At 42.2% G+C, this 14,999-nt stretch overlaps 1 protein-coding gene across 1 annotated transcript; it reads right to left on the reverse strand.

Annotated features, from left to right (window-relative positions):
- Positions 1–3: 3 nt before the first annotated feature.
- On the reverse strand, positions 4–11,633 carry bricd5 (BRICHOS domain containing 5). Its single transcript, XM_055651425.1, has 6 exons — positions 9,874–11,633; positions 9,184–9,321; positions 6,443–6,580; positions 5,405–5,512; positions 581–728; positions 4–134 (listed from the first exon to the last, which is right to left on the reverse strand). The coding sequence occupies exons 1-6, from the start codon at positions 9,922–9,924 to the stop codon at positions 40–42; spliced, it is 678 nt and encodes a 225-aa protein (XP_055507400.1). The 5' UTR covers positions 9,925–11,633; the 3' UTR covers positions 4–39.
- Between the last annotated feature and the right edge of the window lie 3,366 nt (positions 11,634–14,999).

Below are 14,999 nucleotides of genomic sequence, written 5' to 3' on the forward strand. Positions count from 1 at the left end.
ATTATCATTAGGAGTGACATGAGGAAAAAGTTCCATTATTTAATCTGGCAGATAGTAAAAACACACTGAGACACAGACATTATTTGGAAAGCAGATATCGATGCAGAAGTAGATCAGCCGTTGCCTTGAAGGCCCTGCGGAAGCAGAAAGGTAGCACCATGAGAAAATAAACCAGCAGCTGTGGTGGAATGCATTCCTTCAGCCTGCATAACCTGCATTTAATGGAGCGCACATATTAGCTCTACCCTTTGGGAGCCGATTCATGATCAGGGTAAAACAATTATTGTGTAGATATCGAAGATTGGGTGTAACCTGCTTCTATCACTATGACTTGCATGTTACTGTGTGACACTCGTTGAGATACTGTCTGTTGATAAGGAATCCGGATTTTATTCTTGCCTGGCTGCAATTAAGTGGAGTTTATTGTAGTGCAGCCAGAAAGAAAACTATACTTCTGACCTTCTGCATTGTCATGTATAAATGAACTCAATGAAAGGATGTCATTCCTAACCTGAAACCTGGCATTTTAGAAAATAGCATTGTGTAATCATTGAAATGCAGAAGAAAATGTAGTACTCACTGTTACTTTTCTGGAGCCAGTAAATAGGCATGTGATCACAGAGGCTGTCAATGTGCTCTCCCAGAGCTAACAGGTCCACATTGTTTTTAGTCAGTATCCCAAGGTACAGTCTGGAGAACTGTGTTTCATTTCTCTGCACCTGGTTGAACTAAAATAAGAAATGTTTTCTCTGTTGAACTTCCCTGTTATTAATTCATTTTATTTGCTATATGTGGTGTGTACATCCTGAACTCTTGTCCCACATAAGTACTGCTTCTCCACTGGCTTCCTGCCTCGACATAGTGATTTCAGAATCTTCCTAATCTTGCCTGTTGTTTCTGATATATACACTCTAGTTCTCCACTTAAATATTCCACCATGCCTTTAATCTTCTTGCTTAGCTCTTTTGCACAATGTGGCTTTTCTATTCCTTGCAAGAAATCTTGGTAAGATTTAGTATTTTGAGGCTATACAAGAGCAATTTGTTTCTGCTTCTGGGAACGCAGGTAAAGTTGGATCAAAGGCAAGAAAAGAACAACAGTTCAATTCATTGGCCTTTTCTTTCAGCTCTACAATCTTCTAATAACAGCTCATCGCTGCCACTGAAGCTTAAATCTCTGGTGCATTGAGTCTCTCATTGAGATTCATCTTTCTAGCATGCCAGCTTTCTAATTGAAGGAAAACCCACTGTTCATCAAACTTCTCATTCATCCATGCAGCACACCCTTCATACTCTAATTCATCTCGCAATTATATGAACTATTTCACCACTGATTAACTTTACAGGTTTAAAACCAATACTGTATAAACTGAGAGCGCCAGGCATATTTAAAAATGAGGAGATGCCAGCCTAGTGAAACTGCAAAAAAGGATACTGTCCACTGAATAGGAAAAGCAGCATGCAATTGACAGAGCTGGGTAGTCTCACAAGCAATGTAGACACAAGGAGTTGCACATGCTGTATTATTCACACTTTTCTTTCTCTCCCTATCTTCCCTGTGTCCCACCCGGATGCACATCCATTTGTTCCTTTCCTCTTCCACCTGTCCCATTCCACCTATGTTCCTTCCTCTGGCTTTAAAATGTGTACCCTCTTCTTTCCATATCTCACTCTTTTTGTTTTTTCAACTCTGGTCTTTGTCCAACCATCTACCAATCATACCCCCCCCCCCCCCCCCCCCCCCCCCCCCCTTACCTGTATCCACTAATCACTTGCTAGACTTTGACTCATCCCCACGTCTCAGTTTCAACTCACACTCTACAATCAGTCTGAAAAAGTGTCCCGACCCAAAGCATCACCTGTTAATGCTCCCCAGAGATGCTGCCTGACCTGCAAATGTACTCCAGCAGTTTGTGTGGGTTTTTTTTGCTCACAAACACTGGATCAGGCTAAACCTTAGCATTCTCATCACATCTAGCCGTAAAGGAGGGTGGGCAATTAAACAGTTAATGGAAAAAGAGACTTAAGGACTATCTCCGTCCACAACAGTGGCAGGTCCTAGCATGTAAGTGTTAACGACAAGGCTGAAATGTTCACAACCATGTTTAGCCAGTAGTGATGAATAGGTGTTCCTTCTTAGCTTCTCCCAAGATCCCCCTCATTGCCAAAGCTACTTTTCAGCCGGTTATGTTCTCATGTGATATCCATAGCAAGTGAGAGCACAGGGACCAGGACTACATGTAATGCTAAACAGTAAAAGCAGTATAGGACCAGACAACATCCCAGCTATGAACAGAAAACTTGCTCGTTAAAACCAACAAACTGTTCCAGGACTGACCTCCATCCACCAATCTGCAAAACTGCCCAGGTATGTTCACAAAAAATCAAAAGACAAAATGTAATCTGGCTCATTACTGCCTAATCGATGTATCTGGCAAAGCAATGGAAGTTGTTATTGACATTTTGGATTGGGACCCGTCGGGCTGGTTGTAATAGTAGGGGAAAAGAGCTGGGGCGTGACAAAACCTGGCAACTGACAGGTGAGTAGAAGGGTGGAGGATGTTGTTTGGCAGATATGTGGAGGAAATGACAACTCAAGTTTAGCACCAGTGAGTAGATTATTGCCAAGTAAAATCCATTCAATAGCACTGTTGATGACAACTTCCATTGCTGCCATGTGTGCTGATTGAGCAGCAATTAGCCCCCAGATTGGGTTTGTACTGCTATTTGTGCAGAAGACATACCTGGGCAGGTTTTGCTCATTGTTGGAAGGAGGCCAGTGTTTGTTGTACATTCTGGGTACAGGTTGCTGATTTTAGACAGCAGGTTTTCCTGGGATGCTGTCTGAACTGGCTTACACCACACTAGAAAGGTAAAGATTATTCAAAGAAGGCACCTCTTTATCTAGGGGAGATCCTTTCTGTCCGTTTTCTTTGAATTTTTTCACAAAGTAACAAATTGTATTGATGAGGGCAGTTGATGCATTTTACGTAGATTTTATGAAGGCTTTGACAAAGTTTCACATGGGAGATTGGTCGAAAAGATTGGAGCCCATGGATCCACGGTACACTGGCAAAAGTGTTTGAGTAATAGTGTTTGGAAGCCTGTGATCAATGTTGTACCAAAGGGATTGGTGCTTGGATGCTTACTGTTTGTCATATATGTTCATAATTTAGAAATGAATGTAGTGGGTATAATTAACAAGTTTGCGAATGGAACAAAAATTTATGGTATTGTTCTAGAAGATTGTCATGAGAGGAAGTGGAAGTTACTCAACGGGGCAGCACAATGGCACAGCAGCTGCCTTACAGCGCCAGAGACCCGGGTTCGATCCTGACTACCGGTGATGCCTGCCCAGAGTTTGTACCTTTTCCTTGTGACATCATAGGTTTTCTCTGGGTGCTCCAGTTTCCTCCCACATTCCAAAGATGTGCAGGCTTATAGGTTAATGGGCTTTCGTAAATTTCCGTGTGTGGGATAGAACTACGTGTAAGCGTGATCATTGGCCAGCGCAGACTCGGTGGACTGAAGGGCCTGTTTCCACATTGCATCTCTAAACTAAACTGAAAATAAGGCTTGATTAGACCACACCCATGGTTGTATGAGCAGATCGAGGCACCATGTCCTAGGAGAATATTGATTTTTGGACAAATGCAGCATTGATTTAAATTTTACCTGCGCTTCATGGGTTGAACTACAAGGGAGAAATACATTAACTAAGTAAATGGGGAGGGAATTATTTCAGGTGGCTGGAGTTGTAAGGAAAAGGCTACATGATTCTGTGAGCATGTTCTGCCATTACACTAGATCATGGCTGATGCCTTACTTTTACTTCCCTGTCTATCGCACAGAACCCTTGACTTTCTTGTGGATGAAAGATCCAGTAAGTCACTGACCAGATTTCCCCGGGAGGTTTGTTTTCCATAAGCTCGGGCCTCATTACACCCAACCCCACATATCCTGCTGCTACAAAGATCTGCAAGTAGAGCTGCCCTAAACGACCGATTGCGTCAGGTTCTTGTGCCACAGAATTTATTTATTTCCATCTTGACTATTCTTTTCCTCTTGTCTAGTTCCTTCCCACTTACATTTGTGACGCCTCTGATGTCCTCTACCACTTTGACTAACTTCCAGTCTCTTCACACCTCAGTGCCATTTGCTTCTTCTTTGAACAGGGAGGGGCCCAACCATTCTTCCGCCACCACTACCCTCCTTTACCCGACAGAACTTTCTCATGAACAACTTCTTTAACTTCAGTCACTTTCTCTTGATTTTTCTCAATTTCTCTGTGTCTTTCTGAGGGTTTAGGTTTGTAACAAATACCATTACAAATCCACAGACTCCCACAGTTATCTTCCCACTTTCACAGCGCAGAATGATGCAAGGTGGCATCATTAACTTAGTTTGTGTAAGAAGGAACTGCAGATGCTGGTTTACACCGAAGAAAGACACAAAATGTTGGAATCAGGCAGTATCTCTGGAGAAAAGGAATAGGTGACGTTTCGGGTCAAGACCCTTCATCAGACAATTAACTTAGTTTCTCTCTTTCTATTGATGATGCATGGTCGATGTCATTTCAGAATATCAGCAACTGTTGTATTTGGGTATTTTTCTTTCTGCTCTCCACCCTCATTCATTTCTCCATCTTTACACCTCCTCCAGACAAATCGGTTGTGATTAACAAGTATTCATTACCCACACTTAGACAGCACCAACAATTGTCTGGTTAGCTCATGAAGGATGTGGACGCTTTATAGAGGGTGAACAAGGGGTTTACCAGATTGCTGCCTGGATTAGACGGTATTAGTTGTAAGGAAAGGTTGGATAAACATGGATAGTTTTCTCTGGAGTGTTGGAGGCTGAGGGGTGACATGCTAGAAGTATATAAGTGCGAGAGGCATAGATAGGGTAGACAGTCAAAACCTTGTTCCCAGTATAGAAATGTCAAATTGCGGCACAGTGACGCAGCGGTAGAGCTGCTGCCTTACAACGCCAGTGGCCTGGGTTTGATCCCGACTACAGGTGCTAAATGTAGGGAGTTTATATGTTCTCCCTGTGACCGCGTGAGTTTTCTCTAACCAAATATTAGTCACTTTGGGAGCCTGAATAACATATTTTAATATTGAGAAAGAAGTGAAGGGATTTAAGTAAATTATTTCACTTTTGCATCTAGATATTACATGAATTTCCCTTGCCTGATCCGTCTCTCCACTAATATTCACTAAACGTGAGGGAACATATCATCACCTGATCAAATCTTGGCAACTGAATTCACTGTCTGCCTGTGGACACTGGTATTACGCGTGCACTTGTGTGCTGGTAGCTGAGTCATGGGGATTATCTAGCTCTTGGAAGCCATATTCTGATTGAAAGTCTGCCTCAGATAAATCATACCATTGTCTTACCTTCTCATGTTGAGCAGTAATGACTGTTTGCATATTCTCTAGGTCAGCAGCTGTCATATTTCGAACAAGACAGATGTTCTTCCCACCTGGCTGGTAACAAACTAAACCCTGCCAAAGGAGAGAAAAATCAATTTGTGAGCATGTGGATGTATCACGCTGACGATTTCTGCAGCATACCTCCATTCAGAAAATCAAATCATTCTCCCGAAGATAGACACCAAATGCTGGGACAGGTAGCATCTCTGGAGAGATAGAATGGATGATGTTTCAGGTCAAGACCCTTCTTCAGACTGAGAGTCAGGGGAGAGGGAGACATGGAGATATGAAAGGGTAAAGTGTGAAAACAAGAGGAACAAGAGATAAAAGGGGACGAAGAAAATGAAGAATGGATCATTGTTAGCTATGGGGAAGGTGACAATGAAGCATACAATCAGTAAGATGGAGACGCAGGCAAGCACAGGGAACACACATGTGGCTGTGGTAGCGAGTCTGGGCTTAAAACGTGGTCGTAGAGCTGGAGAGCACGAGGATTGTTATAGAACTGGAGAAGAGTCATTCTCATTGTACTGCACTTGGATGCTTTGTAGCCAGATGAGGTACTTGTACTTTAAGTTTGATCTTCATAAGTAATGGAGTTTCTGGTGAGCCTCTTGGAAAATGTAACTGAACTATGGCAAAAACGCATTGGAAATCCAGAAGCTATGGTTATGATAACTTAATTTCACAGGTGAGTGTGCCCATACCTTGGCCGTGAGCATGAAGATGTTTCCTCTAATAGAGGAATTCAAAATAGAACAATATATAGCACTGATGCACGCAGTAAGGAATTCAGGAGGAAATTCCGAATATAGAGAATGGTTAAAACATTCAAGGAGCGGTTAAATAAATGCAAGATGGAGTGAACTGGACGAATGCTTGGCAACTGGCATTGTAACTTCCAATTGAACACCAATCAGCTTTTGTCTGATGATTTATCTGGCAGAGATCAGAGCAGTAACTGTTAACGTTACCAGTTAGGCCACCCATATCCCCACTCACGTTCTTGCTGTCAAGCAGCACCACCGCTGTGTGGTTCCTGTTCACTATGTAATAAGTTACCAGGTCCTCATCTTGGTTCACAACCACTGACTGATTGGCAGTGGCATCCTGCACATCGTGCAGTGTTATCTGAACAACCTGTGGATAGGCAAAAAAACTTGGATGTTAAAATCAGAGAAAACAACAAGGCAGTTGCTGTCACCTCTTTACCTGCATTTCATAGCAACAGACATAGATGTAAGAGACACAGATGCTCAGACAGATTTTGACACAACAGCAAAGCAACTCACAGCAGCACAGTGGTGCTGCTGCATCTTGGATGTTGTCATTGTGCAGCTTGGATATTCTGCCAGTGACTACGTGGGTTTCTTCCAGGTTTTCTCCCACGTCCGAAAGGTGTGGGCCAGCAAAGTCGGCTTCAGAAGTTGGCTATGGGAACGGATTCAGAGCACTGGCTGCAGGGAGCAAATTTGACCTGCCGATTGGCCATGGAAGTCCTGATAAGGACGACATCAGCCATCTCACCCAGCACAGGCCCTCCGGTGGGGATTTCCGCTTTCATAATTTTGTCTGGATTAAATGAGGTGCTGGGCCACCAGTTGTCGGAAAATTGGTGGTGGACCTATATATGCATTGTTCATAAAGAAACAAACATCTAACTTGATGAAAATACTGGAGAAACTCAGCGGGTGAGGCAGTGTCTCTGGAGCGAAGGACTAGGTGGCATTTCGGGTCGAGACCCTTCTTCAGACTGATGTGGGGGGGGGGGGGGGGGGAAGAAAAAAGAAGATGCGGAGAGAGGGGGCGGTGGGGGAGCTGGGGAGGGGGAAAGAGGGAGAAAGCAAAGACTATCTGAAATTGTAGAAGTCAATGTTCATACCGCTGGGGTGTAAACTACCCAAGCGGAATATGAGGTGCTGCTCCTCCAATTTACGGTGGGACTCACTCTGGCCATGGAGGCCCAGGACAGAAAGGTCAGATTCGGAATGGGAGGGGAAGTTAAAGTGCTGAGCCACCGGGAGATCAGGTTGGTTATTGAGAACTGAGCGGAGGTGTTGGGCGAAGCAATCGCCAAGCCTATGCTTGGTCTCACCGATGTAGAGCAGCTGACACCTAGAGCAGTGGATGCAATAGAGGAGGTTGGAGGAGGTGCAGGTGAACGTTCTGCCACACCTGGAAAGACTGCTTGGGTCCTTGGATGGAGTCAAGGGGGGAGGTAAAATGACAAGTGTAGCATTTCCTGCAGTTGCAAGGGAAAGTACCGGGGAGAGGGTGGTTTGGGTGGGAAGGGACGAATTGACCAGGGAGTTACGGAGGGAAAATGCCCCAGCATGAGATGGACCAAGCGGTATTAAAAACACATAATATAGGAACTATTTAGCCACTAAGACAGCATCCATGGAGGTATAATCAAAGTTATTGTTTCGTCAATGTAAATAAATGTATTTCAAATTATTACGGCTGGGAAGGGGTGGAGGACACAAAAAGTAATATCTTTGATTGGTCCAAGACCAAGAGTGAATGAAGCAAGTGGTGATGGTGCTAACAGAGAGGATGGTGAAGGTTTGTTATCGGTATCTGTTCTGAATGGAGGAGGAGGAGGAGGAACTGGAAATAAATGAGTGAGAACAGAGAAGGGAGAAAAAAGAACTGAGATACAAAGCACAACAGTTATTGGAAATCCAAATATGGGAGAATTCTGGAATTACCCAGAAGACCAGGCAGTATCTGTTGTGAGAACAAAATGGAGTTAGTGTTCTGGGTTGATCAAGGTACAGATCAGCTGTAATTATTGAGCCTTCATCACTTGCTCTCAGATTCAAGTCTGAGCTCAGACACCTGATTAGAGCAATATAATATACAAAAGTGGAAGATTTTTTTTTCAACTGATGCCCTGTAGCTGTGAGATGGCACAAGCAAACCATGCACCGTTAAGATCTCGGCAACAGCCCAGTTATTTATTGAATGGCTTTTGAGCAGTAATTGTGTGAAAATCAGCTTTTATTTCTAGATTGCAACAATAACTTCATTTCAAATATACTTTATTTGCTGCAACATCAGATAAAAATTGAAAAAAGATTCCCACGTCACGTATTTATGTTCTCCTGACCTGCTGTCTGACCCGCTGAGTTACTCCAGTACTTTTTTAAATATTTTATTTGTGAGAGTGCAACAAATATTATAATGCCACATAAATGCAAGGTCTTGTGAATCTAACTGGTTCCACTGACAGTTTGAGATTTTAAATTTAGTTTTAAAAATCTGGAAGTAAGAAGCCGATGCCAGTGGATTAACGGAGGATTGTTGTGATAAGTTGCACTGCGTACTTTGGCTTGTACCAATCTAGCCTGATTTTCAAAGAATAACTGAAAGTTTATTGTATATTTATTTGTTTTATTGTGCCTGTTAAGCTGCAGGAAGTAAGAATGGCATTGTTCCAGTCCTGGTACATAATACAAGCAAACACCCCTGATTCTCGAAAATTCTGCAACAAAAAATGTAACAAAAAATACAGCATTTGTTTCAGAATCTGTATTGACAATCTGTTTTGCACTGATCCTGTCAATAATCTAACATTGCTAATTGTTTAAAATTGTTAATAAGTTTTCTGAAGCAAGGGATTAGATACTGTAGCCTGTTTGTCAACTTCACCTGCTACTCTGGATACTCTACATTTTCTAACCTTCCACCAATCTACTTTTTAACCCCAGACACACGCATTGCAGAGGATTTAAACTTACCTGCTGGCTACTTCCATTCAGACTCAATATGCCAGTGATTGAGCCCCCAACAACCACAGCTGCAGCCAGCAAAACCAAAGCTCCCCACAAAATATGCATTGCAGACCTGGTTTCAGCTCCCAAACGATCACTCTGTTCCTGTAACATGGAAGATGTAAGGTGAAGAGTTCAAAGGGTTAGTCTACAGAAAGTCAACGCTTTCTCGGGTTCAGTTCACTGAAAATCTGAGTGAGGAATTGGGGGTTTATCTGGAAAGAGTTACAAAATGAACAGTCTTACATTTGTGCACCGTAAACCCAAGTAGTGATTACCATCAAAATCAAACTCTGGGAGTGAGTGGAAACCCAGAATACTGTGGAATATCTGTGTCTGCTCACGTTAGTCTTTTCATTTAACTGGGAACCATGGAACTGGAGTGGAAGTATGTCATCCTTGATTGTAAGCACGGTCGAATATCGATGGCTGTTGTCCACTGTGACTGTGTACGCTGCTCGATTATGCTTTGAGAGCAAAGTCAGGGTTTCTTAAATATTAAAACTGGCAGCATTCGGAGACCAGTCACTTACACCGTGTCTTTCCCTTAGCTCATACATCGTATAATACATAGCGACGCTTATATAAACCTCCCTTCCCTGCCCTCAATTAAGGCTAAGTGCAGAACCTAGAATATCACTGACATTTAATACTTACAAATGGGCAAACACCCTTCAGGGTAATTGCAATCCTCCTGCTTCCCTCCATTCTCTTAGTATAGTGGCAGCAATCCCTCCTCTCTTCTCTGGCTTCCGTTGTAGCTGTGGATATCTCGACACTGTTCAGTGATGGAGCTGAAACCTGTGTGCCCAAACCCGCTTCCCTGTAGTGAGCCTCAGCTTGTTTGAGCCAAGGGCTGCAACCTGATGCCAGGGTGAAGAACAATAAGAAATGGACCTAAGAGTGCCAGTATCTCAGGATAGGAGCCAGAGAGCAACAGGTGCCAGACAGTCTCCAAGAGTAGCTAAAGCAAGTTCAGGAATGTTTTAGTGATGGATGTTAAGGTGGACAATAAGAGTCATTGAAAGCAGAAAACATTCAGTAAGGTTAAAGTTTAGGGAGAGTTTGGAAGATTAGAAAGCGTAGAATCTCAAGGTGTATTTAAGGTGAAAGAAAATGTATTCTGTGTCTAAGGGACATGGGTGAAGGTCGCAATACATTCAGGGATATCCAAAAGAAGCTTCAATAAATTAAAACTAGGCAGGGGAAGGGGGCTGGGAAGAGGCTAAATAATCCCTTGATCTGCAGCATTATTCAGTAATCACAGCTGAGCTTCTCCACATTTTCTCCATGTCCTGTGATTCGCTTCACACCCAAAAATCTTGGTCTTCAATATACTTTACACTCCCCAGGCTTCTAGAACAACATATCTCAGTCCTTGATGTTTCTGAAAAATAGGATGAATAGAAGAGATGGAAAGGATGTGTGGGAAGGGGTGGTAGGCAGAGGCAGGATAGTTCATGAATAGCGCTGTTAGGAAGGCACAGCATTAGGCTCTGGGCAGAGGAGGTTAGGAAGTAGAATCTGTCTGCTGATGTGGAATAACAAGGAGCAGACAATACTGTTGAGTGTCACAGTGGGTGGCAAGTACCACACGTGGGTGGCAAGTACCACACAGTGGGGTAGAAATAGTGCTGGTGGCTCACAGCTACAATGATCCGGGTTCAATCCTTGCCCCCTGGTGCTATCTGCATGGAGTTTACATATTCATCCTGTAACCACATGGACTCGCTCGGGAGCTCACTCCCTCAACCTGAAGACTTGTTGCTTGTTAGGTTAGTTGGTTACTGCAGATTTCCTTCAGTTTAAGCTGGAGGTAGGAGAATCAAGAACCCAGTTGATGCATACGAGGGGGCAGAACCAGATGCAGAAAGAAATGGGGAACTGGGATTGATCTGAGAATCAGTATTGACTATATGGGCCAATTGGCCTTCCATATCATATGTAAATATTTTAAAATACAGGTTGCCTACGTGTGCTCCAGCAGTAATTATTCTCTGGGACTTTCAATCAAATATAATGATGGCCGGTGACAAATGCCAGTAATGCTATCATCAATAAATTGAATATGGACTGGGTAAATAAGGTAGTCCCGAGGACAAATTCATTGAATGTACTCCACTGAATTCTCTTGAACAATATATTGTGAACTCTGCCAGGTAACATGCCATTTTAGGATGTGAGACACCGATTAAAGAAGGGATTTACAAAAAAATAATGTGGAATTCCCATAGTTATTGTTTATCCTCTATTGCTTCTGTGCAGAGGCAGTTGAGAGTCGGTACCTTGCTGAGTCCAGTATAACTTGGGTGACTGGGTGGGAGAATGCAGATTTCCTTCGCCTGAAGAATGTTGAGGGATCAGATATATTTTATGACAATCTAATATTTTCATAATTAATTATGTGAAGGCTAGGTTTAAAAGAAAAAAAAAACAACCAATCTTAATCATTATTATTGTAATGGTGGGATTCAAGAGAGAGAGAGAGAGAGAGAGAAGAGGTACACAAGGAACTGCGGATGCTGGATTACAAAGAAAAGACACAAAGTGCTGGAGTAACTCAGTGGGTCAGGCAGCATCTCTGGAGAACATGGATATGTGATGTTTCGGGTCAGGACCCTTCAGACTGATTGTGTGTGTGGGGGGGGTGGGGGAGAAATCTGGCAAAGATGAGGAGCTGGGCAAAGCCTAGCAAGTGATGGATGAGAAGGCAGATAGATAAAGGCCAGAGATGAAAAGACAAAAGGTGTGAGATAAGGATAGAAGTGTGAATTGTGAAGCCATAGGAAGGATATGTATGTGGTGGGGAGAAATGGGTGCGCATCTAGGTGGGGCACAGGGGAAGGTTTTGTGCGTAAGTTACCTAAAATTGCAGAATTCAATGTTCATACTGTTATGCCGTAAGCTAACCAAGCAGAATATGAATATCCTCCATGGTTCAAGCTTGTTTCTGGATCAATGCCCCAGAACTGTGGTTGCAGGAAGATATTTAAAGAAATATCTCATAATTGTTGACAATTATTCACTAATATCCTTCTGGGGAAAAACTATGCCATCTTTACACGAAACAAGCACTTCGTCCCACCTTCTCATACAGGGCTGGTCCCATTTGCCTTAATTTGGACTGTAGCCCTGGATACCCTTCTTAGACATATCTGCCCCAATATCCTTTTGAAGTTGTCATTGTTCTTTTAATTCTTTGTGACTTTTACACACAATTGTCTTTCTCATTTCCTTATAAATGGAATAAAAAGTATACAAGAAGGTAATGAGAAGTGGAATGTACTAAGTTAGGTAGTGATGATAGTTTTATCTTGATTATTATACAAGGCACTAGTAGAAGACAAGACATACGAGACAAGACGATTTGGCATTGCTGTTGGAGGAATGAGTTTCACAGGAGAAAAATATCCATTTATGAAACTGTACAAAGATAAAAACTGAATGATTTACTGAATTAACTGAGACATAGTTTGTACATAATGTATTCCCCCTTTATCCAGTGATGCTGTACTTGATCTTGAACTGTTTTACAAAACAATATGAAGCACGTTTTATTGAATTACTAACCGGTTCAGTACAATCACAGGAAGCATCCAATGCGTTATTCCATATCTAACCTGTGCTGTAGAGGCCCTAGAATGTTTGTTGACAGCAATAAGGGAGTTATAAGTTACAATTGTTGCCTTTCAGTAAAAGGAGAAATAGTTTCTAGTCAAATCTTATCAGTGACATAGATATAAGATGATTTGACAAAAGAAGAGGAAATGTGCTCTTCATGTGTTGTAATGTTCCACAATCTGGTATCATACAAAACCTATGATGGGATTTGAAGTACCCCTGGCCATTTGTTCGCACTGTTGTGAGTATAGGCTCTTGTCAAATTATTAATCAGGAACATCCTGACTGACCATAAGATGAAAGGAATATAATGAAGCCATTCAGCCCAGTGAGTCTATACTGCCATTCAATCATGCTGAACTATTTTTCTCTCTCAATCCCATTTTTCTGCCTTCTCCCTGTAACATTTGATGCCCTTCCTAATCAAGAACCTATCAATTTTGCTTTAAAAATACCTAATGTCTTGGCCTCACAGTGATTTGTATGATTCACACAATTCACTGCACTCTGGCTGGGGTCTATGGAGGGTTAGGAACTGCCTTAGAAATACCTGAGGAATTAATATCCAGCCTTGGACATGAGCCCATTTTTGTCACATCTGCCAAGGTCATTAGCGGCAGGCCTGAAGAGCAAAAGTTTCTGTTGCTATTTTAGGGATGACTCTATTTAGAATTGAGATCAGTCACTGAACATGTAATAAAGTAGATGCACAAATGTGGTACAGCCCCAAAGGGCTGGCTCATGGAATTAACATTGAATGTTGCAACAAGCCGTGTAAGATATTACGGCTTCAGAATGTAGATAGAACCAAGCACAGGTTTTCAGTACACGCTGTTGCCAGTGTGGGTCTTCTTTATATTGCAAAAGTACACTGCGCATAATCACACGTATTAACGAGACTGATAAGATATTGAATATATCACATGACACATCATACCATTCAAGTACTAGGTTCTTAAAGTTACAGTTACCATCATATACACTACGTTGCTCTCCCCTTAGAAAATAAAATAACGTAAATTAGACAAATACAAATAATTTTATAAATTTAATCTGACGATTGGTTTACACACTCTTTCTGATCTCCTAAGTGGTTGTGGTTCTAAAGGAGTCAAGTTCAGGATTATTTACCTTTGTCTCTACTTTCTTTGTAGATTCTTATTTTACATCTGAACTTGGAATAATACTAAAATCTGACAGATCTGCTTCTTCGTCTATGCTTTGCTCTTGTACCGGTTCATTCATTCCTTGCTGGTTATGTGCACACTTCTAACATGTCCTCCAATTTCTACCAAGTGCCTCCTGATACCACACACTTCAACTACTGTTCTCGCCTCCCACTTGTTTGCTTTGTAATGGGGGGTGGGCTGGGAACACGAACCTGATCATATGTATTGAACTTGCCTTCGTTTTGACTTCCGCCATAATGACGTTTCTGATCAGATTGTTTTCATTCAACCTTAGTAGATGGGTTAGGTAGAACCAATCTCAGTCTAGTTCTGAGCCTTCTTTTCATGAGAGGTTCAGCTGGCGTATACCCCGTGGTAGATTATGGCGTGGTAATGATGGTTGTCTACATGCTGATGCAATATGGCCTTTCTTTTGACAGTTGCAGCACAAAGAGTCCTTGAACTGACACTTATTTACTTTGAGTTGACCATTGCATCGATAGCACATATCTGCATTTTTCCCATAACTTTGCCGTGAAGTCCTTTTCCCTGTCTTGTTATGCTTGTGTTTTGGAACTGCCTTTTGACTGTGCCAGCATGGTTTGTCGAAACTCATGTGCACTTTGACATGTCATCTCCATGACCAAAGCAGTTTTGCATGCCAAATTGAAAGTAGGGGCTGGTTTGTTCAGTAATTTTGATTGGATTCGCTCATCCAGCATTCCACAAATCTATCACACAAAGCTCGATCCAAGAATGTCGCAAAATTGCAGTGTCAAGACAACTTCTTCAACAAGATAATTATGTTCCCGCCCACTGTCTCACCAGACTTCTGGTTTCTTGTGTGAAATTTGTAACTTTCTGCTTAGGATTCATGTGAGGATCAAGTTTTGAAAGAGCAGTCTCAATTGAAACATTCCTTGCTTTCTCTGGGGCTAGAATGTTGGTGAGTTTCATAAACTTCAGCACCAATTTCAGTTAATAGAATGGATT

This window comes from Leucoraja erinacea, chromosome 20 (genome assembly GCF_028641065.1).
Source record: "Leucoraja erinacea ecotype New England chromosome 20, Leri_hhj_1, whole genome shotgun sequence".
NCBI lineage: Eukaryota > Metazoa > Chordata > Chondrichthyes > Rajiformes > Rajidae > Leucoraja > Leucoraja erinaceus.